This window comes from Parasteatoda tepidariorum, chromosome 2 (genome assembly GCF_043381705.1).
Source record: "Parasteatoda tepidariorum isolate YZ-2023 chromosome 2, CAS_Ptep_4.0, whole genome shotgun sequence".
Lineage (NCBI taxonomy): Eukaryota > Metazoa > Arthropoda > Arachnida > Araneae > Theridiidae > Parasteatoda > Parasteatoda tepidariorum.
This window is the reverse complement of record NC_092205.1, coordinates 6,173,302-6,198,753: the sequence shown is the minus strand read 5'-3', so window position 1 is coordinate 6,198,753 and position 25,452 is coordinate 6,173,302. Positions and strand designations below refer to the sequence as shown.

The 25,452-nt window shown below is 31.3% G+C and overlaps 1 protein-coding gene across 2 annotated transcripts; it reads right to left on the bottom strand.

Annotated features, from left to right (window-relative positions):
- Nucleotides 1-5,682: 5,682 nt before the first annotated feature.
- Nucleotides 5,683-23,886, bottom strand: LOC107454439 (sn-1-specific diacylglycerol lipase ABHD11-like). 2 transcript variants are annotated; one of them, XM_043052576.2, is made up of 6 exons: nucleotides 23,730-23,886; nucleotides 19,028-19,186; nucleotides 15,603-15,776; nucleotides 12,983-13,180; nucleotides 10,354-10,535; nucleotides 5,683-7,180 (listed from the first exon to the last, which is right to left on the bottom strand). In XM_043052576.2, the coding sequence occupies exons 1-6, from the start codon at nucleotides 23,742-23,744 to the stop codon at nucleotides 7,045-7,047; spliced, it is 864 nt and encodes a 287-aa protein (XP_042908510.1). In that variant the 5' UTR covers nucleotides 23,745-23,886; the 3' UTR covers nucleotides 5,683-7,044. The 2 variants fall into 2 exon arrangements, with proteins under 2 accessions (XP_042908510.1, XP_071033199.1); XM_071177098.1 differs by lacking the exon at nucleotides 23,730-23,886 and adding an exon at nucleotides 20,697-20,741.
- Nucleotides 23,887-25,452: the final 1,566 nt, after the last annotated feature.

The window sequence follows — 25,452 nt, the reverse complement described above, 5'->3', positions numbered from 1 at the left end:
GACATATTTATTTAAAAAAAAATTTTTTTTTTAACTATACATAAAAGTTTAATGATGGTTTCATAGTTTTCCATTATTTCTGGCAAAATTTTTATTGACAGGAAAATCATCAGGTAGGTTCGAGTTTTCTCACACTAGTTTCTTCATTTTTTTGAATATCACCAACGCTTAATTAATAAAAGTCATAAAAGTATTATTTTATTGTAAAATATTTTTGTATCCCGAATTTAAAATTATTTACCTGTCATATTAATTTTTCTTATCTTATATATTATTATTGATTGCAATTGTTTTCTAAATTAAGAGTTTAAAACTAAAAAGTTGCTTCGTTATTCTAACGTAATTCTATGACATTGTATCTTAAGATTGTACACTGTATTTTAAGATAAACTTGTTTGAGTCGGTGTCTAAACATATTAACCGTTTTAGAATAATTTTTTTTCCGTGTAAATTACATAAATGTGCTATTATGAATTCCCAATAAAGAGATTCCTTGCTATTGTTGACGTATACCTGTTAAGGCAGAGGGGTGCGATAGTTCTTGTTTTCCAATGGCGCCATCTATGGCCAAGAATTCGACTTCTGCCACACCCATACGTCACACCCGTTTATAGGGCGGACCCATTCATACATCCATTCATTCATCCCCAGATCGTAATTTTGATCTGAATCAGAGAACGATCCAATTCCAATTCAGTACCCCCAGAGGTACTGATTTGACATGGGAACATGGAGAACTTTGCGACTCGACAGATTGAACGGGCATCAGTCACCATTTAATACACGTGGAGTCTTCGGCCGGAGGTAGTTTGAGCCCACGAACTCTCAGACATGGGCCCAGCGCCTTACCGACCAGGCTATCCCGGTCTAAGAGATTCAATAAATGGTTTAAGAGTTTCCGAGTTATTCATTTGACTTATGAAAATAAAATGTCGTGGATCTTTTTATTTTGGATATCGTTCAAATGAAAATTGACAACAAAAAAAAATGAAAATACACATTTAGAAATTTCTCTGTAAAAATGGTTAAGTAGTAATTTATTTGATTGTATTTCACCCTATTGAACCAAAATAACAAAATAACCGAAAAAAATGATATTCAAATGAGAGGAGACATTTATTGATTGTTTCTTCTTAATACGGTTGAACAATCAGAATTGTAGAATAATCATGAGAGAATATGTAGAATAAATGTAGAATGATGTAGAAAAAATGTAGAATAATAGAATAATTATGAGATTAGCCCTTTCACCTACATACTGTAGGTGAAAGGACTAATCTCATAACCGGCTGAACAGGGAATTCGAATCCTAACGTTGATACTACATTATTTCTTCTATATGAGTGTAGTGGGGCTCCAAGAATAGAGAATTCGCCTTCCAATTATGTGAACCGGGTTCAAATCCCAGCGATGTCTGGTCGATACGAATTTAGTACCCAGCTCGCATTTACCACAGTGCTGACATAAAATATCCTTAGTGATAGAAGGACATGAGTTTAAAGTCACTCACCGTCAGACTAACCGTAAGAGGTTTTCGTGGTTTTCACCTCCTTGTAATGCAAATGCTGGTTAGTTCCATCAAAAAGTTCTCCATGAAGGCAAATTTCTCCCAATACTCGATAAAGGAGTTCCTTTGTCTTGGGTTCAAAATTATAAGGTTACGGAGGTCGAACATTAGTAGTCGTAAACCCAAAATTAGGTCGGCTGCTTAACGTCAGTTATAAAATAAAATATTTCTTCTATTATTAAAATACAGGAAGAGTTTCTAGTGTATTGCACTCTTCAATCGGTGTCCCTGGACTATTAGAATACGAAACTATCATTCTCGCATAAATCGTGCAGCAACCACACAGCTCTAACGTCCGTTTAAGTTTCATTTTTATGGTTTATAAACTATGCTAGTAATGAATAGCTACAAAAGCGTATATTATGGTATTCACAGTTTTTTCGCCTCAACAGTTGCAACCGGTTTCAAAACTTCAAAAGTAAAAAAATGTGCCTAACTATAATCTTTGTGGTGTATCGAATGGGCAGGCTGTTGTCGGTAATTTTATCGTATTTTTAGAATAAAAATTCTAACAGTGTGAATAAATACTTTTTAAAAACAGTGTAAATACCTTCTAAAAAATACTATGTTTAAAAATTTTACAAAAGAATTTCTGCAAATTAAAAACACAACGTTAGAAATATATTTGGATTCATAAGTTAATTAAAGAAAATAAAGCAATGCTCGTAAGAATAGCTTGAAAAAGGAAATCAAGCGCTATGTTTATTTTTTAGAAACACTGAAGTTCATTATTCATAACTACGCATTTTGGAGCTTTGTCCTTTTTCTAAAATACGCATTTTGAGCTATGTCTTTTCTTTAAATACTAATGTGAACTATGTCAATTTTCTTAACCTCACATTTTGAGCTTAACCCATTTCCTGAAATACGCATTTTGAGCTATGTCCATTTCTTTAAATACGTATTATAAATTTGCAATTTTCGTAAACGCGCATTTTGAGCTTTGTTCATTTTCTAAAAAAACGCATTGTAATTAATGTCCAAATTAAAATCGACGAGGAAATTTCTTATCTCTAATATCCTAAGGAAAGACGAACACTTTTACTTTGATTCTTCAATTAAATTGATGTTTTATTTCATTAATTTCTCCTATTGTTGACTTTGATAATAATTCGTCAAGTTTTTTTAAAACAATTGCTTTCCTCTATGTATCTCTTCCTCTCTCTTTAGAATTTGCTGCTCTTAATGCAAAAGGTTCATGGGTTCAATTTTAGTGTAGCTAAAACTCAAAATTTTATTAAATGTTTCATGTTCCCAGTCATTAATAAATATTTTTAAAATCCTTGGCAAAATCAGCTAGTCACCACTTATCGGCGGATTAATTTTCGGGTCATCAGTAAATATTTGAGAGAGCAAAACTATGTCAAAATTTGACAAAAGGCGTAATTATAAAATATCAAAACCCCACTTGATTTTTCGAATTAGTTTGAAGGGGATTTTAGCAATCGCCTATCAACGCACCACAATTTTCTTAAGCAATTAATCATGTTTTTATATTTAATTTATTCAAATTCGACTTAATTTTTTTTCGTGATTCAATGTTTGATTTTTTCCTCAACAGAAATTTTAATTTGATTCGATTGATTTGATTTGAAATTATATTTTAATTTGATTTTTGCCAAGGATCTAAAATTATACTTAAATATTAAATCATTACGGAACAACAAGTGGTTCAGGTTAAAAAATTCCACTAAGAATTATATTTATAAATAACGAAATCACTTTACATTAAATTTCAAGTGGAAATTCCTAGAAAATAAGGTTATTTGAGTTCTAAGAGAAAATTTTAACATAAGATAAATCAAATAATTTAACAATCCAAAAAAGTTTTATTCCATTGTAAAAGTTGTTCTAGAATATTTTATATAGTATATGTAATATTGCATTGTCCCAAAAATATTCTTACTGCATATATTTTCAATTCAGAAACATTTGTATTGTTTTAGGTCGAAACAATGTGGCTATTCAAAAAAATGCACATCCTACCGGCAGTTTTATTAATTATAATGACGTCATTGCTGCCCCAAAGTAAAGGAAATTTCCCCCATAATGCCAATCCAGGGGGTGCAGGCCTTGGAGAAATGTTAGTGGCTGGACTCATCGCAAAAATGCTGAGTGAACATCATCAGCATCATGGACACTGTGGTCACCATCATCATCATGGACATCATCATCTTGGATAATTTGTGGAAAGCAAAACATTCCCTTTTGTACATACGAAGAATTCATTGTTTATTTTCTCATTAAAATAAAACACAGCTTTTTTTTACTTTCAGAGTAGTTAATAATTATCAACTAGAAACTTCTTACGTTATTTTAGGATCAATTATTGAATTATCTGAGAATGATAATTTGTGGAAAAAACTATTCACATTTATGCGTCAAAAGAAGCAATTGCTTATTTTTTCATGCAAATTAGGCATAACTTTTTTTTACCAGTAGAGTTGTAAATAATTATCAGTCAAAAATCTCAAGTGTTATTTTAGGATCAATTATTGAATTATCTGAGATTGATAATTTGAGGAAAAAACTATTCGCATTTATGCGTCCAAAGAGGCAATTGCTTATTTTTTCATAAAAATTAAGCATAACTTTTTTTTACCTGCAGAGTAGTAAATAATTATCAGTTAAACATCTCAAATGTTATTTTCGGATCAGTTCTTGAATGCTATGTTTCGAAATTGATAATTTGTGAAAGAAAAAAAAACATTCTCTTTTATTCGTGCAAAGAAGTAATTTCTTAGTTTCTCATAAAAATAAAGCACAACTTTCTTTTTAAATTTCAGAGTAGTAAATAAATATTAATTAAAAATCCCTAACGTTATTTCAGGATCAATTATTGAATGCTACGTTTTGAGATTGATAATTTGTACTTACTAAGAAGTCATTGTTATATTTTTCTCTTAAAAATAAAGAGTAACAGTTTTTACTTTCAGAGTAGTGAATAATTATCAATTAAAAAACTTATACGTTATTTTGGGATCAATTATTAAATTCTACGTTTCGAGAGTGTTGAAAATTAAGGATTGTTATGAGTGCTGAATCTCACGTCAAAACAAAANTACATATATATATATATATATACATATATATCGCCAAATAGAATTGATCGTCAACCAAAGTTCCGTAAATTTTTCAACTAACTACAGTTCTAAAGCCTCTCTCTGTCCGTTGATACTGCTAGTTAAGATTGCATGCTTTTTCGCCAATCAAATTTCGATCTATTGCTGAGACATTTAAAAATAGAAGACTAACAAAAAATATTAAAAAATGAATATTAAAAAATTTTTTGCAATACTTTTAAAAACATGCGTCCTCACGGGTATCCATTTATTTTTCATTCTTTCAGTTTTGTGCCAGTTAAAAAATAAAATTTTAAAAGCTAGCCTTTTCTAGCGATAGCAGCGTACTAAGCTAATACAAGGATATGCCAATATTAAAAATTGCACTAATATTTTTTTCCAATCTTTTTAATTAAAAATAAGACAATTAATGAATTCCAAAATTCAACAATAATAAAATATGTTTCTGTAATAAAAATTGTCAACGTTGAATAACAGTTTTTTTTCCCCAACAAAAATCAAAATTTCTAATATTCTACTCATTTTATGTTTGTGCATACACTAAAATTAATTTAAGACTACACTCCCCTGGATTTACTGCTTGAACTGTTTGACAAAAAGCCAAATTTGTAAGTCATTTACCAATAATGCTTAAACTGACCTTTTTCGATGCACCGTTTTTCAGCATCTAAACAAGCTTCAGTTTTTTTCACACAATATTTGCAAATGCATGTTTACACTGTGATAGCTGTTAATTAATATCATTGAAAGAAGTTTTTTAGAAAAATTACGAACTGAGAACAATTATGAACTCTAAAATGTTTAAAAAAGTTTAATCAAAAATCTTTCACAACTATATATATCTATATACATATGTCCTACCGACTCCCCTTAAAACTAACATTGTTAAAAAGATACATTTTCTTTTATTCTTTCTATAAATTGTTATCAAAATAATTAATAATCTTTGTTCGTAAATAAAATAATTAGTAGTAAAGTTTATTTGTAAAGTCGGAGTTTCCGACTTAAAACATTTAAACTGAAAAGACTGGATTTATTTATAATAAAACTCTTTAATTTACAATACGTACAGGAAATAAAAAGACATTCAAGTACAATATATTTTATGAGAAATTTACAAAAGGTGTTAATGATTTACAAATAATGTTCAGAAGCAAAACGATAAAAGCCATGGAAGGAAGTAAAATACGTTATACAAATAACGCACACAGAAAATCATGCAATATACAGAAATATTGTAGTAATATACAAATATTACTTACAATATGTTAACAAACAATGTGCAGAAAATGAAATGCATACAATATTTTTTTAAAAAACATATGTAAAGCATATTAAATAAATAATACCTAGGAGCTGAAGCGGTTATTCTATATTTAATTGAAAACTACATTCGCTTCAAAAATATGCAAAATGAAAATAACAATCAACATATTTCAAGCGCCCAAAAATAGGTACCTATTTTCAAGACTTGTCATACGTGAATGCGAAGAAATAAAAGTGATTTAAATATAAACGTAAAGTAAAAAATAGAGAAATAAAGATGAGAAACAAAACTAGAAAAACCACATTAGTTGAAAGAAAGAAAAAAAAGAGGAAAAGCAGAACAAAAAAAAAAATACAGTGCCGAGAGGGACAAATCAGACTAAAATGCATTTCCACGCGCTATTGAGAGGTGGAGAAGAACTAATGTCGTTAGCAAGGAAATTAGCAGTCATATAAATAAAACAAGATCAAGATGAGCAGATGTGACTGGGGTGGAAATGCTTTTGGCAATTTCGAAACTGAATTTGTGCAATGTGGAGCAATTGATGAATTCTCGTATTCCTGATAACCGAGATATCTATCGTGCTCCTTAAGCCCTTTAAAATTCAGACTTAAGGAACACTATATATATGTCAGTTATCAAGAATACGAAAAATCATGATCTGCTGCACATTGTTGGAATCTTGAACATAAATTCAGTTATGGCAATAATGCCAAAAATATTTCCATCAAAGTCACATCAGCTCATCTTGATGTCCAGGAATCTTGTTTTATTCATATGATTGTTGATTCCTTTGTTAACGGCCTTAGCTCCCTGCAACCTGTCCATAGCGCGTGGAAATGAATTTTGCCCTTCGGCCACTGCGGATTTTCCTTTTCTACTTTTTTATCTTTTTTCTATCTCGACTACCGTGGTTTTTCTAGTTTTGTTCCCCGCTCTATTTTTCCATTTTTCGTTGGCAACTTTACATTTTATATTTCAAACAACCGTTCTTTCTTCTCATTCACGTAGGACAAGTCTTGAAAATGGGAGCATAATTTTGAGCGCTTGAAACATGTCAACTGTTATTTCCATTTTGTATATTTTTGAAACGAAGTTTTAAGTCAAATAAGTAATAAATGTTTGAACTATGAATCCAAGAATTTTTTTACAATTTCCACAAAAATATCCATCTTTTCCAACATTAGCAAATGTGTCGTATCATCAATTGTTTCTAGTTTAGCGTTTGGATTCTGCTTCAATATGCCAACAAACTTCTCATCACTGTAAAAGAAACAACACACTTAAATTAACCCTAATTGACAAACAATAGCCAAATCAAAATATCTTTATCTAGTTTGTAAACTGTAATAAATATGGTGTTATATTTCTCTCTATAAAGAGTTCAGGATCTCCAAAATTTGCGGAAAGGAATATTTTTTTAAGATAACACCAAATCGAGCGTTCTTATATAATTTAACCCTTTATAGGGCCAATTTTTTCTAGTAATATCAAATTAAAATATGTATTTCGGGGATTGAGATTCATTTATAATAAGAAATTTATCTAGCTAAATATCTAAAATTAATTTTATTTTAAAATTAATTTTAGGTACTAGCTTTTCGTAGCAGTTTAGTCAATTCATTGCTGTGTGGTGTATGTAGTTTCTGTATGCAAATAGTGTAGAATTTAAGTATTTTTTTTGACTGTGCGAAATACATCTGAATTTCATTAAGAAAAAGGTATATATATCGCAAAAAAATAAATAAAATCGTTTAGAAGAAATTGATTTATTATGTAAATCTTATTATATAGGCATGGCCACATTCCAAAATTATAAAAGAAAGAAAAGAAAGTTCCTTAAAGGGATCAAGAGAATCATTCTCGTTTTCTTATCAACCAGAATTTCTGTACAGATATCAATTCAACGGTTGGAACTGAGAGGCCGAAACATCCCAGTCCGTTAGCCAAGAATTCTAAATTGAAAGTGAATAAATTGTTACCAACGGACAGTTAGGAGCATGGGAAAAGATCCCTGGCTGGCAATTTATTGGGAGATAACATAGCAAAAAGTAAAGCAAAACCCCTCGTAATCAATATTAAATTTGAAAATAATTTGGCGAAAGCGAATTGCCAAAAAGACTGAAAATTCGTATAACCATGTAACTGAAACATTTTTGCAATAAGAAATAAAGAACAAAAAGTTATAAATAGATTTTTTTTTTCTATTTAGTCGCGACAGTGAATGAATGAGTTTTACATTTGTATTGACATAAAAAGTTAACCGTTGCACTGACTGTTAAGAAAATAATAAAATAGTTATATTAGCTTTGAATAAAATGAAATAAAAAATTAAATAATTGGTTTAGTTTAATTAAAATTCGATTAAGAATGATTAAAAAAATAAATTTAAGAAATTAAAGAAATTTTAAAGCTAGGAAATATGTTGCATCACATAGCTCAAGTGTGAAAACTATTTTTCCTTCATGGGATGGTTGATGGGATTTTCAAAATTTTACCTACTGTATGGAATCAGTCCTTTACTTTAACTTCTGTGCTGATAAATAACTGAATTTTAAAATTCTGTGTTGCTAACCTTAAATGAACCCGATGAAAAAATGATCAAATGTGCATAACGAGTAGGAGAAAAATTGCCCCCTAGTGTAGACTTTAACTGCTACTCATATTCATGCGAATAAAACTCTTCATTGGTGTTTTGTTTTTTTTCAGTATTTTTTTTTATAAGTGACTGAAATAAGTAGATTATAAATAAGTGGTTTTCCTTATAAGCTGGTCTTAAAAATCACTCACATTTTTTACAATGTATAGTATGTACAGTAAAGAAAATCATTGTATCTCAGCAATAAAACTGGGGTCAACTACTTTACAAAGTAAAAGTCATTCACTATCTTCCAATTAGAACTGTAAAGAAAAAATTGCACTGCCTCTCACTCTTTCTGGTACACCATCTCATTTCTTCTCCGTTGCACTGACCTAAATTCCAATCCATTCAAAATATATGCTCTCTGGTCAATTTCTGTTAAGTCATAAAAATTATGAAACAATTATTCTTTCTTAAGTGTTTTACATGCATGCTTACACTTTCAAGCAATGTCATTTGGTTTTCATGGATGGGATGTCCCTGAAGATGCTTTCCAGGACTTTCCAGCTCACCGATATCTCTCTTTTTTCTTGAAACTCCATATTCTCAGTTACTTTTACAGGTGTGAGCCTGCCATTATAGCGAGAAAAAGCACTGAAAATGACCATTGTGCAGTTCCATTGCGACGTCAATATATGTACTGTACCGTACCATTTCTGAAACTCAGTCCTTAACTGACATCAGTTTGGACACCTCCCATTGCTATCTAGACAAGTAAAGTATAGTTTCCCTTTTTGTCCGTTGAAACGAATGAAACTAAGCAGGATTCAGTGAGGTTAATATTTTAAAAAATATGATAGCTTTGTTTTTGGACTTCATAAATACCATGACCATAAATGCCAATATTATGACCTTAATAATTTGACCATGTCTCTTACAAATTTACATACTAATGCACTTCATACTAATAAACCAATTTTATACACAAAACCTTTGTAACTTCGAAACTATTAACCCAATCGATATGAATTCAGTCTGATTCGGAGCAGCCTTAAAAATTTCAGCGGAAGCAATACCTCATTTGTTCAGATAGTAACGATATAGAAATGATACAAAATATGAAAAAGTACTAAACAAAAATAGTACTTTACATCAAAAGACTCTTGTTCGTTTTCATTGTATACAGCGTAAAAAAATGCCATGAATTACTTCAATCGTAAAAATTATAGTGCAACATGAGATTATAGTTCGAAGCGAACTATTCTATTATTTTGTATTTGGAATAATTATAACTCCTAAAATTTAAGTCTTGTTGTCTCGAATTTAGCTTCATTCTATTCACCATAAACAAAATAAAAGAAAATAATATGAAGAAAAAATTCGGAAACAATACCAAAATTTATGAAGAGAGCTGTAAGTAAATTTGTCCCTGTTTTATTCTCTCCCACCAAAAGTTCAAGGTTAGAAGGATACTGTACTTCTCTTGCCAGTTGTCTAGACTCTAGAGAACTGTCGGTGACGAGGTTGAATAGTTTGTAGTAAGAGTGTCGGGTAAACATTTAGTCAGACCAGATTTTGAGTTGTGTCGGTGAGAGAAATATAAAAAGTTCTCTTCTTTGGAATGTGATTTTCTTGTCTCCGTAGCAGCGGACGATCTGGAGGGTCTACTCGAAAGACTTCGGTGAGCAGAGCTTTTTGTTATTTCAGATTTAAACCCTATTTTTACTGTACTATTAACTAATTAAACAAGAGTGGCATATTATATGCGACAAATAAACAAGGATTAAGAAGCACCTAGATAATGCAATGATTATTTCCTGATTAATACAGCAATTTTATCAAAAACTAAACTTACCTAACTCGAACAGAATTTGAACATCTAACAATAAGAATTTCATGTTCGCAACGTCCTTTAGCCTTTACAACAAATGCCATGTCGGTGTATTTTTCCATCACGAAGTCTATGTCTGTTTTCCATTTGAACTTTTGGCCTTCTTTTAGGAGGTCGTAAGCAACTTTCTTCAGAAACAATTCTTGCTACAAAAAAAATATTATGTGTTGATTTTTTCGTCGTTAAAAAAGCTAAAACGTAGCATAAATTATCAAAAAAGATAAATAATGCACTGGAATATTGTTTTTAATTCGGCAATTAATTTTTTTAATGTAATTTTTAAATATGTTGTGAGAAAATTGAATAAGCTCTCTTTTAACAAAAATTCATCTTTTTTTGCCAGACTAATTGCGAAATTCTCTTAGCTTTTCCTAAATAGTCTTTCTTAGCTCATTTCAGGGAATCCACGTACTTTTTGGCTAATTATAAAATATATCATTCATTGTTCAGCTACCCTTATTTATTTCGGAATAAGCCAAGAAAGGAGTAGACTAACTGTCATTAGGATTCTTCAAGATTTATTCTAATAAGCATAAGCAAACTCAGTTTGATTGAGTCATTCTTCGCATATTTTCAAATTCATCTGAAGGTACGTAGGCTCATTTTAATAACCCTGAAAAACATAAACAGAAAATTCTGAAAACCTTTCCAACTGTCGATTCCATAGCATCTCAAACATTCTATATGGAATTAAGTTCTGGAGATCTGGCTGGCTCAACAATTGAGCACATACTTTTACTTTGAAAAAATTGTCGGCCTGGGACGACAATGCGCTATGAAACCATGCATCGTCGTCCGTTTCAAAGAAATCTGGGAAACATTTACAATGAAAAAAATAGAGCTCCCATGCCTATACCTTAAACCATATTAAGTGATTTTATCAAAAACCTGTTGAGGCGGGTAGTCATTAAACTAGAAGCCTACCCGGACAATCAAATCTCCGCTATCATAATGATCATTTTCTAGATATTGGAGGAGAGAATTCCTGTTTCTCTCCGAAAGGAAGCGTGAATCATTTAAACCGGAAATGGAACCATTTCAGCAAGAAACTCGCTATCTGCACTGTAGTATCAGATTTAAAAAACATCTACATAAACATAGAAACTTAAATTATGAAAATAAAAAGCCAAAAAAATACAAAACATTTATGTAATTAGTACCAATTTATTTAACACTTAGGGCGCCCCATGTTCGCGACAATTCTACCGCTCCCCGATTACTTTAATAATTGTTTTACTTGACGATATATTGATTTATAAATAAGTAAAAAATATTTAATATAAAGATCACAAAATGTTTCAGTCTAAGGATAGATAATTGTATAAAGATAAGCATATAAAGCGCCATGGATTAAAATTCATCGTAAGAGCTCCGGGTTACTGCTTCCTATTCATTTTTTCGCTTAAGTTTTAAAAAGTGGCCCCTAATATTATTATACGTGTAGTATTTACAATAAAACACGTTCTTTCCATTTAAATGTTTGCTTAATCCATTTAATTTTAGCTGAAAATGAATTTAGACAGCTTCACAAGCATGCTATGATGATGCCCAAAAAACTTTACGCTTTATTTACACCGTGATATTATTTTAATTAAATTTCTGTAAGGCTCAAGGATTTCTTAGTATTTATAAATCCCTAAAAAATCTTATTAATGGTAAATTTACGCTTAAATTTAAGCATAAGTCATAAGAATAAAACCTTCTGGAATACCAAGACAGTTCAAACATTGCCTCATTGACATAACATAAGCGGAAGGATACACCGGAAGTTTTAAAAGTTTCTTTAAAAGTTTAGAACATTATTATTGTTTAAATTCAGTTCCCCATCCCTTAACGCAGACTTGATTCAACAGAGAGTTAAAAATTAGAATTAAATAACTGCAAGTGGCGTCATTGTAGGTAAATCGTGGCATTTAGCGAATCAGAAGACAATCACGTTCGATACACGTGGATGACGTTGCTTATAATTAAATTTGATTTAAATCACATGGTTAGACATAATCACTTCACTTCTCGAGTTGCGAGTACTCGATTAACAATTAGGCTGGTATTAAAAAAAAAGACTTGGAAGTAATTTCAAAATGTGCATACGTAATTAAAATAGAAAGGAATAAAATATACTGTTAAATGAGTGATAGATAAATTAAAATCTTAAAGAATAATAAAAAACAATTCTTGATTTTTACTAACTTAGGGAGCATTTCTACTAAAGATAATTTGATCGTTCCAGCTTAAATACACCAATCAAATTCCCAATCTCTAAATGAACATTTTAAATGAGCTTTTATTTTGATGATAAAGTGGCAGAAAATATTATCGTTGCAGGGTAGGAAAATATTTTGTATTAAAATGAAAAATTTGCTTTCAAAACATTTGAATTTTACACAAAATCCTTTATTTATAACAAAAATAGAAAGAAAGATTGTTTCCACTCTTCTCTTAAGAAGAAAACCTATTGTAGTTAGTTTTCGAACGGCATCATCAAAGCAATTAGCAGCAGACTTCATAAGCTCCGTTTGGAACTGATTCAATAACTATTCTTAACTCGATATAAATCTTTAAAGTTTTATTGATTTCAAGTTAAATACTTTACCGCTTTTGTGGCTGATGGCATGGCGGCTATGCTTAGAATTTTCTTTTTAGCATCCGCCAAGGTAAGTTTTGGATCAAGGGACCTCAGAAATCTATTCTGTGCATTATACTGCGACAAGACATTTTCCAGGCGATTTTTTTCACTCAACTCAACGTAAGGTCCGTGGTCTATCATAACCATTTTTTCTACCAATTGTGGCTGTAAATAAAAATTTAACATTCAATAATAAAGTATAGAACAAAAATAAAAAATAAAGGAGGATTTTTTTTAATATACAAAAGACAATTTCCTCCATTTTTAAATCCAATTAAACTGCTATCACTTTTAACGTCACAAAATTATGGTGAGTGTTAGGTAATGATTATTCTTAATTTAAATCATTAAAATCCTAATCAAAGATGCTGTTAAATATTGGCTTAGTTATTATTTAATAGTTTAAGCTTCTATCATCACATGAGGATTGAAACATAAATTTTCTTATGTAATATTTATTTTTTAATTTATATTTGATGAAACCAAAGAGTGTATTAAAGCCTTTTCAAGATTTAGAACCAATTCAGTACCTCCATCACCTTTAAAAATAGAAAGCTTTAAGACGAGATCATAAGAGTAGATGCAACTGAATTTTGCTTTGAGATTATTCAGCATGAGGAAAAAATTTTCATAAAAGTAACTATATCACTTTCTAGAATAGGAAAGCCCTTCATTACACGTCATAACAGCAATCCACTGAGACTAATAAATTGCTCCTTGAGCTTATTTTTGATGTAAATAAAATATTTTACAGCAATAATTTTTTAAAGCCGGAAACCTTCATACGATGCTATAAAAGTGGTCTTCTCAGACTACTGAATTATTCATCGAGTTTATTTTTTATGTAGATGAAGAATTTGACAGCCATCATCTCTTAGAGCTGGAAGCCTTCATACGATATGCCATAAAAGTAGTCTTCTTAGTCTACACAATTGTACCATGAGCTTATTTTTGATGCAGATAAAAATATTTTGCATCCATCACCTTCTAGAGCTAGAAATCGTCCTACGACGGCGTAAAAGTAGTTCGCTAAGATCATTAAATTATACCTCCATCTTAGTTATACGATTAGGTAAATTTTTTAACCCATATAAGTCTAGGGTCCTTTAAAAGGACAGTTTCATTCTTCGAAGAAGAAAAAAGTGATAGGACAGGAATGGAATTCTTAAGAAAGGTAGAGGTAGTTCAAGTTTGGGGTAACAAGGTTGTTTCGTCTACCAACATTTTTCGGAATATAAATACTTATATTTGGGTCTTCAATCAATGCGCTGTGCCTCTGTTAAAAAAGCTAAAGTTTAAAGCTTTTAAAGTTTTAGCTTTTTGTGAACGCAAGAAAATGAAATAAGCTAAAGTGAACGCAAGAAAATGAAATATCCATTTGGCATAGACAAATATGTACTACCACTTTTGTTTTTGATAAATAGACCTTTTTTGTGTCTCGACATTAAGGGGTTAATAGCAACAGCTTCCTAAAACTTGAAACCACGGCATTATAAAAGTCGTCTGAGCATGTAACTGAATTGTGCTCTAAAAGAGTACCGAACCGAGAGAAAAGCTCTTCATCGCGAATTCTGTTTCAGCTCCATAAATAATTTAAAGTGTAGAAAAGTGAGTTCCGGCAAAAGTAGAGTCAGCCATGAAGTTCATATTGCTGGAAAAAAAAATCAAAACATCAAAATGTGAGAGATTTATTGGAAGAGAACTTCCCAATTTCGTGATTCTAAGTTATCCATCTCATAATTCTTTTTTTCATTTTGATGCTTTGAAAATTTATTTTCAGTATTTGAAATTTATGATTCACTCTAATTTTTCCTAATCTGATTTATTCTATAATTTAAATTACTTTTTGAGGTGAAAGAGTATTTATGATGAAAAGTTTCCTCCGTGGTATAGTGTTCTCATAGGCTTATTCAAGATAAAAATTAAATTCTGCATAGCCATCACCTTTGAAAAATAAGAGCCTTTATCCTTTGCCATAAAAGTGTTCTGTGTTCAAACTACTCAAAGAAGGAATCATTTTGAATCTGAGCCTACTTTCATAAAAAAATTCGTGAAAGAAACTTACATAATCTCAATATTTATGTACTTAAACTAAAATTAGCCTGTGATAGTAAGCAACAGCAGGAGTTTACCCTTTACCAAGCCTTATCCTAATATACTTATAGACTAAACCTAATTTACCTAAGCCTAGTATAGTAAGTCTAATGTACTAAGCCTAATAAACGAGATGTTCTATAGTATCGATTCTTTATGCTTATTTTAGAATTCTTGTAAGAAAATAAAGACTGAAAAGTATACACCTTGAGAATCACAGATTAATATTTAAGTGAAGGAAAAACGAAAGTGTGTTCGAAATTTGAAAGAAACATAAAAAATGAAAATAGGCGGATGAAACTTGGGTGTGTCTGGAACTTGTCTTCTTCTACTTTTTTTTTACTTATTTTCTACAACAAATTAATATTTTTTTTACCATTCCACAGTAGGAATTGGTCAGAATTCGAGAGCTTTTTTTTTCTTTGCTTAAAACTTTATTTGCGACCCCATAAACATATATTGCTTTACACAGATTATACTTATATGTACGTACTTGCTCGAGAGCTATTAGGTATGCAATGGGAGATGAAAAACTATGGCAAATAAATGTAGCTGTTTTAATGTTGTGATCTCTGAAGAATTTCTTTATGTCTTCTGTCATTAAAACCATATCACACTTTTTACAGGAAGGACTTTCATTGTGATTCCTCAGGTCGAGTGTGTATACCTAAAGAAATAAAAACAATGAAAATAAAAAAAAAATCATGTTTTCAATTTTTCTGAAGTAGAATATTTATCGAAAATAGACTTAAGTCATGAAATAATCAGTCAATAATTAACATAAGTCATAAAATAATCAGTCTATAATTAACATGATACAGTCCATAAGTTTCTGAACGTTCAATTACGAATTAGCAGGTCGTTTTCATTGTGGACATAGCTGAAATTAATCAAAAATATACACGTAGTTCAAAATTGCGCATTTCCAAAAAAGGACGACGTAGTTCAAATAAAATAAGCGGTGGTAGCCCAGTAGTTAGAGAATCAGACTTCGCTCCGGAAGGGCCAGGGTTCGATCACCAACTCTGCTAAACTCTATCGAGCACAAGCGATATACGTGCTCGTAAAATCAGTAGAATCAAAAGTCCTGTACTCGGTCGCTGAGCAGTACTATGGTTACAGGGATTTGGAGAAAATTTCATTCTCCTTCGGGTCCATGACTAAATTGAGGAAATGGCATCATGAATTGGTGGCGTTGCTATCTATCCGGGGGAGTTCTAAGCTAAGGCGGTCTTTCACTTTTGCGGTGATCTCTTGTCAAACGAAAGGCGCACCTTTCCTGACTTGATTCAAAAAAGGCCAACGGCTCGCGAGCTTGGTTTGTCCATACGTTGTTAGAAACTGCAACATTTAATAAAATGTATGGAGCTCAAAATGCTTATTTAAAACAGTGGGAGTAACTTAAAATGTGTGCTTAAGGAAGATGACATATGTCAAAATATGAATATTGAAAATCAAAAATGAACACAAATTTTAACGAAGTCTTTTATACGCTTTTCAAGCTATGTCCATATTCTTCAACACCCATTTTGATCTAAATTAAAAGCTCTCTGTCGAAGTCTATTTATGACAGATAATTCCTATAAAAGGCAGCCATGACTAGGCGAAAGAATAAGTTCCGCAACGGTTTTCATACGAGACCAGTCAAAAATATTTGAAATATTTTTACCATCAAGATTTCTGAACATTTCTATTTGAAAAGTCTATTAACAGGTTATTTTTAATCTAATTTCGTGATTGACTTGGAAAAGATAATCATTATCAGAGTTTTCATTAGCCAGCAAGTTCATTAACCTCTAAACCAGTGGTTCCCAATTTTTTTTTTTTTTTTTTTTTGTCATTAAACTCAAAATACTCTACCTTCTTTTGGCATTTCCCCGAAGATTGAACACATTAACCAAACTAACTATTTTGAGAAGATTTAATGCGAAGAATATATATTTTTCCATCTTTTTTTATCTGTAACAATTTCGAAATTAGGTAATACATCGGCAATTGAATTGTCTGGTCTGAAGCGATATTTTTAGTCTTGTTCCGAGGTTTTTCTTCGGACTATGCAAAAGTTGAAAACGAATATTATGAAGGAATAAATGAAATGAATGAATTATGGTTAAAATAAAAAACTAACAAATCGCAACAATTGTTGAGGATAGTTATCATTATTTCCTAATTCAATCAATATATTAAAAAAGCTATTTTTAAAATTTATTACTTTATTTTTTCCATTGAAAAAAGAAAGAAAGTTAGCAAAAATACCGAAATATTAAATAAATGATGGACTATTGATTGTATTGAAATTGACGGCTTTCCTGTGTAAGCTATTAGAACCATTATAGAACCTAGATTGCGGCTACGCATGTGGTAACTATGAAGGTCAGAAATTACGTGTTTGATTTGATGTTTCATTTTTGCGTATGATTTTGTAACCTAAAATGTCAACTTCACAAATAAATTTTATTTTGTAACCGTCGTTGAATAGCCGACCCAATTTCGGGCTTACGACAACTAATGTTCAATTCTGCAGCCTAGTCATTTTGAACCCAATCCAGAAGACAAAAGTACTCCTGGATCAAGTATTGAGGGAAATTTACTTTCGTGGAGGACTTTTTGATGGAACTAACCCGCATTTACGTTACATGGTGAGAGAAACCACGAAAACCTCTCACGGTCAGCCCGATGGCAAAGGGACTCTAACCCATGATCCGTCTCAGGGCTAAAGAGAATAGAAGGGCTAGTTCACTCCGCTCTTAGAGCTGAAGCTACAATTTCCCTCCTCATGACGTCACTGTGTCAACAGATCTCGCAGATCGCAAGCAAAGATATGATAACTTTGCATCTTTCTCTTTGTAAAAATAAGTTAGACTTTTTCTGGCTATTAGCCTTCAAACTTTACGTAATTAACACATTATTTCCGTTCATTAACATAGTTCAAAAAAACTTTCTTGGTTATTATATTTAAAAAAATACCACTTTAAACTTATAAAAATGTTTTACTAGTTGGCGAAAATGACACTNAGGGAAATCGTAGCTTCAGCTCTAAGAGCGGAGTGAACTAGCCCTTGTATTCTCTTTAGCCCTGCATAGAACCTAGATTGCGGCTACGCATGTGGTAACTATGAAGGTCAGAAATTACGTGTTTGATTTGATGTTTCATTTTTGCGTATGATTTTGTAACCTAAAATGTCAACTTCACAAATAAATTTTATTTTGTAACCGTCGTTGAATAGCCGACCCAATTTCGGGCTTACGACAACTAATGTTCAATTCTGCAGCCTAGTCATTTTGAACCCAATCCAGAAGACAAAAGTACTCCTGGATCAAGTATTGAGAGAAATTTACTTTCGTGGAGGACGTTTTGATGGAACTAACCCGCATTTACGTTACATGGTGAAAAAAACCACGAAAACCTCTCACGGTCAGCCCGATGACAAGGGGACTCTAACCCATGATCCGTCTACCACAGAGGATATTTTATGTCAACACTGTGGTTGGTCAGATCTGAGAGTGGAATGCGTATCGACTAGCCATCCTTGGGATTCGAATCCGGTTCGCCTTATTGGAAAGCGAATGCTCTATCCTCTGAGACACCCACTGCTCTAACAAATTAATTATCTTATTAAGGTTAGGTCTATGAGCCATTGAGACCCTGAACGCAAAAATACGATCCGAGTTACTAAAGTATATAATTTAAGAGTTTTTTTTTTTTTTTTTTTTTTTTTTTCTCGAGCACATTTTACTCATAACCAAGTAATCGAAGCCTAATCACTGTTATAAGTACAAGATTGCAAAATATTATTCGTCATAAGTGGATTTTTATTCCTTTTTGAAACACTTTTTTTTTAATTTTTAAGTAAAATTTACTTATGAAAAAATTAAATTATGCTGTTTTGTGAAGTTAAATATGAAAATAACTCCTACCTTTCTTTTTGTCTCCTTGCTTAAAGCTCTTCCCAATTCCTTCATCATGAACTTATTCCAAAAAATGCCATGAATAAGTATGATAGGATTTGCATCTTGCCGAACATCATTTTGTTCGAATAGATCATACGCTAGAGTAACAGCTTCCATACTACAATTCTATGATTTAAAACAAAAAAGAAAATTATTCAAATGTTTTTTTTTCTGGTTGAGAAATTATATCTTTTATTACAGCAATACGAAAAAAAGATTGAATTTTCGGGACATTAAACTATATTCGCTGCAAATCTAAACTTTAAACATAGTTTATATGAATTACGATGATATGTAATGTTCCGTCTCTATAAAATAGTTCCCATTAATATTACTTATAATAGTATTAAAAGAAGAGCAACAACAAAAAATATATACAAATTACATTGAAAAGAATGGTAGCAAAAGACAGTTTTTCGAAGATTCCGTGTTTATACGAAACAATGTTTTCTTTTTTTGTTAAAAACTATTTTATTTTAACAATTTTTTTTCTTCTCTTCTTATTAATCTTTATTATCTTCCGTGTTTTCTCTATATTTTTAACTTATTTTATGAGTTCTATATACTTGCAGCACTAATACGAAGTAAATAAAATTCATTAATTTTCTTAATTTCCATAGTTTTTTCTCTTTGTCTTTATTGTGCTTTATATATATATATGTTACCGGCAAAGTATGAAAAGCCGGCGTTGTATAGAATGACTAGGCATTGTATAGATTGCCTGACGTTTTTAGGCAAAGTATGAAATGCGAGAAGTATTACATACTTTGCCTAGGCATTGTGTAAAATGCCTAGGCATTCTATACAATGCCGGATGCTATTTAGGCAAAGTATGAAATAAATGTCCTGATGAGGTTATTATGTAAATGATGTTACTGTGAATGAGCGAAATCGGTGGTTGTTGATTTTCACCTGTGAATGTTGACAATCACATAGTCGCTTTGGTGAATGTCCGAAATATTTATTACATCCGATTTGATATTAATTTATTCGTGGATATAATTACATTTATTCGATATTTTAATACTTAGTAACGATAGATTAGAAAAAACATCAGTGTTTGGAGTATCGGACAAATCAATACCGGGCAGTGACCCTTGACTTTAAAAAACATCAGTGTAGGGTATACCGGGCAATGGCACTTGACCTTAAAAAAAACATCAGTGTAAGGTATACCGGGCAATGGTGCTTAACTAGACCTAGTATATATTTCGGACATTTACCAAAGGTCCAATCTCACTAATTCTAGTTAAGTGCCATTGCCCGGTATACATTTGCCCGGTATACCTTACACTGATGTTTTTTTAAGGTTAAGTGCCATTGCCCGGTATTCCCTACACTGATGTTTTAAAGTCAAGTGCCACTGCCCGGTAAACCTCACACTGATGTTTCTTCTAATCTATAGTCAATAAGTATTAAAATATCGAATAAACGCAAAACTACCGATTTCGGTCATTTACAGTAACATGCATTTCTGAAGAAAAAAAATGTTATTCTGAAAAAATACTGAGAGCGCCATTGAAAAACATTTATTCAAAATGTGGAAAGAAAATCAAAAAGTTATGCAAAACAAAATTTAAACGTTTCTTATAAAGGGAAACAAAATATTCATATAAAAAATGAGAAATTAACCTACTTGTTGCAACCTGGCAGGCTTGAATGACATTTTGAATTACATTTCATTAAGTTTTTCCAGGTAAATTTAATTAAATTCCTCCATTTCCATGTAGCACAGTAAAAAAATAATTTTTGTTATTAGTCAAAGAGTCACGAGCCATGCGTTAAAAATCACGAGCCTCGCCAAGTGGTATTTGAAATGAATCGGAGATGTATTTTATACTTTGCGGCAATCTATAGAATGCCTAGGAGATGTGTGAAATATAAATCATTTCATACTTTGCCGGTAACATATATATATACATATATATATAGCACAAAAATAATTACAGATGAAGCATCCTCATTGCCAATTTCGCAGCTCCCATATTTAAGTACATAACACAGAAAAACTTATAATAATTTTTATTCGAAGTAATGTTATAACCCTTAAATAAATTTTGATATTAATATACTAAAAAAAACCATCTTAAAGCATAGGCGAAGCGTGAAAAAAAATTTTGAGGTATCATGCGGGTTTCTTTAACTTAATTTATTCATTTCTGTAATGTATTCAAGGCAGATATCGAGTCTACATTTTGATATTTTATTTTCTGAAAATTAAAAACGCTATGTCAAAATTTCTTATAACCACTTGTTGTAAGAGGTTGAGATTGATATACTGTGCGCCAAAACAAACAGACCACCCGGAATAACTTATGATCTAATGATTGGATCTTCACGGTCTAGGACTCCTTCTGAAGGGAATTGCTTGAAATGTGCAAATTAATTAGTGCCGACGATTTTTTAGGTTCATAATGATCAAAATCTCTATTTTTCCTAATCTAATAAAGCGACCCTTTATTTTATCCACTTTTTTTAAAACTTTTGTACTATTGAATAATACTACANCGGATGCTATTTAGGCAAAGTATGAAATAAACGTCCTGATGAGGTTATTATGTAAATGATGTGCATGTTACTGTGAATGAGCGAAATCAGTGGTTGTTGATTTTCATCTGTGAATGTTGACAATCACAAAGTCGCTTTGGTGAATGTCCGAAATATTTATTACATCCGATTTGATATTAATTTATTCGTGGATATAATTACATTTATTCGATATTTTAATACTTACTGACGATAGATTAGAAAAAACATCATTGTTTGGAGTATCGGACAAATGTATACCGGGCAGTGACCCTTGACTTTAAAAAACATCAGTGTAGGGTATACCGGGCAATGGCACTTGACCTTAAAAAAAACATCAGTGTAAGGTATACCGGGCAATGGTGCTTAACTAGACCTAGTATATATTTCGGACATTTACCAAAGGTCCAATCTCACTAATTCTAGTTAAGTGCCATTGCCCGGTATACATTTGCCCGGTATACCTTACACTGATGTTTTTTTAAGGTCAAGTGCCATTCCCCGGCATACCCTACACTGATGTTTTTTTAAGGTCAAGGGCCACTGCCCGGTATACATTTGCCCGATTCTCCAAACACTGATGTTTCTTCTAATCTATCGTCAGTAAGTATTAAAATATCGAATAAATGTAAAACTACCGTTTTCGGTCATTCACAGTAACATGCATTTCTCAAAAATAAAAATGTTATTCTGAAAAAATACTGAGAGTGCAATTGAAAAACATTTATTCAAAATGCGGAAAGAAAATCAAAAAGTTATGCAAAACAAAATTTAAACGTTTCTTATTAAGGGAAACAAAATTTTCATATAAAAAATAAGAAATTAACCTACTTGTTGCAACCTGGCAGGCTTGAATGACATTTTGAATTACATTTCATTAAGTTTTTCCATGTAAATTTCATTAATTTCCTCCATTTCCATGTAGCACAGTAAAAAAATAATTTTTGTTATTAGTCAAAGAGTCACGAGCCATGCGTTAAAAGTCACGAGCCTCGCCAAGTGATATTTGAAACGAATCGGAGATGTATTTTATACTTTGCGGCAATCTATAGAATGCCTAGGAGATGTGTGAAATATAAATCATTTCATACTTTGCCGGTAACATATATATATACATATATATATAGCACAAAAATAATTACAGATGAAGCATCCTCATTGCCAATTTCGCAGCTCCCATATTTAAGTACATAACACAGAAAAACTTATAATAATTTTTATTCGAAGTAATGTTATAACCCTTAAATAAATTTTGATATTAATATACTAAAAAAAACCATCTTAAAGCATAGGCGAAGCGTGAAAAAAAATTTTGAGGTATCATGCGGGTTTCTTTAACTTAATTTATTCATTTCTGTAATGTATTCAAGGCAGATATCGAGTCTACATTTTGATATTTTATTTTCTGAAAATTAAAAACGCTATGTCAAAATTTCTTATAACCACTTGTTGTAAGAGGTTGAGATTGATATACTGTGCGCCAAAACAAACAGACCACCCGGAATAACTTATGATCTAATGATTGGGTCTTCACGGTCTAGGACTCCTTCTGAAGGGTATTGCTTCAAATGTGCAAATTAATTAGTGCCGACGATTTTTTAGGTTCGAAATGATCAAAATCTCTATTTCTCCTAATCTAGTAAAGCGACCCTTTATTTTATCCACTTTTTTAAAAAGTTTTGTACTATTGAATAATACTACATCTTCAAAAGTTTGGCAAGTTAAAAAATTATCGTGAAAACATAAATTAAAAATTTAACCTAGAATCCAAGGTGGCTCGTATAAAGGCCTTTTAAAATATTCAAGGCTAAAAGTTTATTTTTCAAAATTTCTAAATCAGCTTTAAAACGTGTTGAGATGATCGCGTAGTTTAAAAACATAACTCATAAACTCACATCCACGGAATTTATTACAAATACATATTTTTAAACATGCGGAATAGAAAATTAACATCCAGATTATTTTAGATACGCTTTTGTTTAGTTATGCAACCGAGAGTGAAGCACCGAAGTGGATACCGAAGTTTGCAGTACACCGAAAAGAAAAATATTAATAAGCATAACTTTGCATAACTGTAAGAACTAAGTTACAATCAGAAACAAACTTAAAGCAAAATTAAATTAATTCAATTAACTATACATACTTTATCAGCAATCATTTAAAGTCTGATTAATCAAATATTTTAAAAAAAGATATCACAAATTCCAAGTAACAAAAGCGTTATTACATGAAACACAATATACTACTTCATTTATGTATAATATTAAAATCACGTGACTGAGCTTTTTGCTCTTGATCATCCTTATTCTTGAAGGGCGTGATCTTGCTCTTAGTAGAGAATCATGCCATTACGTGTAAATTACGTGAATAGTCTTATTTTCCTCAACATTTGTAAGCTATCAAAATAATTTTTTTTTGTTAAATGTGAAGGTCCAATTGTCTATAAAAAAAGGATTTGGAAGCATTCGTTTCTGTAAAAAATTTTCCTTATCTTTCTATTTTAGTTAAGAATCATGTGCTAGAATGTTCGAAGGACACCCTAAGCTTCATTAGTGAGTATGGATTGCGTAATTGCAGTTTAAATAGATGAATACAAACTCGTGATTTTGTTTTCGTAATTATTTAAAAATATTGTTAGCTTTCTATTTTTAGTTCAAACTAAAAAATGATCCGTAGATAATATTCGAATCATCCAAATTCAAATTAACGAAAAATTGTTTTCTTTCCTTTTGTTTTAAAGTAAAGAAAAAACCATTAGGAAATATTAATATTATTTTACCACGCTATAAATGTATTCTTTCATTTTATTTTATATCCGTCGTTGAACAGCTACCTAATTTTTTGGGTTTACGATGTGCAACTCCGTAGCCTTGTAATTTTGTACCAATCCAGAAGACAAGGAAACTCCTGGATCAATACCCCCAGAGGTATTGATTTGTTATGGGAACTTGGAGGACTTTTGCGACTCGACAGATTTAATGTGCATCCATCACCATTTACTACACGGGGAGTTTTCGGCCGGTGGGGATCAAACCCATGACCTCTTGGACATGGACCCATTGCTCTACCAACCAGGATATCCCGTTGTTTTTGTTTATTTATTAGAGACGAGATTGAGTTTTTTTGGAGGTCCGAGTTCGAAATACATGGGATAACTTAAAACCCGAGTACGCCAGATCCCGAGAGATACGTTGGATAATTTCGTTTGTCCTTTGTATGAGGATAATTAATCTTTAAAAAATATACATTAACAAAAGAAAATTGCATAATTATGGATGAATAATTTGCAAAATGCATGTGATATTAAGTAAAAGAGGCAAAGACTTATTTTAATGGCCTATTTCCCCTCGGTCTCAGAAATGGCAGAATTACTATACTCTCATATCAGGCAATCTGCCCCAAAATTTTGAAGTCAGGATAAATGAAGGGATGAGTGTGAATAGAAGACCTGACATGAGCAATGGTCGACTGAAGAGGTTTTCTCGGGATTACTCTAAAATTTTGCTTGGCTTGTATGCAAAGTATACTAGGTGGTTAAGGAATTAAGGAAGGGAAACTGATTAATTATACACAGTTACAAGTTTTTCACACATGATATAGTCAGAAAGATCGCTCAGATTTTAAGAAAAAGGACAATAACACTATTTAAAAATAAATATAATTCATTATTAAAAATTATATTAAGGGAAGCTGATATTTGAAAAATAATACATTTTTGCTCTAAATTTTTGACTGTGAAGCAATCTGAACTAATCAATAAAATTCTCACGATGTAATAAATCAGATAAAGAGCTCAATACAAACAATTATGACTACTCATTGCTTATAAAAGTATATTATATTTTTATTAATCTGTTATTCATTAT

What these genes read in the sequence shown, in the direction of transcription:
- LOC107454439 (XM_071177098.1), bottom strand. Translation starts at nt 20,726, where the DNA reads ATGTCATTCAAGCCTGCCAGGTTGCAACAA. An exon ending in ACCTAATAGCTCTCGAGCAA is followed by an intron (nt 13,181 to 15,602) that starts GTACGTACATAT and finishes TTTTATTTACAG; the next exon opens with CCACAATTGGTAGAAAAAAT. An exon ending in TCAAATTCTGTTCGAGTTAG is followed by an intron (nt 7,181 to 10,353) that starts GTAAGTTTAGTT and finishes TTTCTTTTACAG; the next exon opens with TGATGAGAAGTTTGTTGGCA.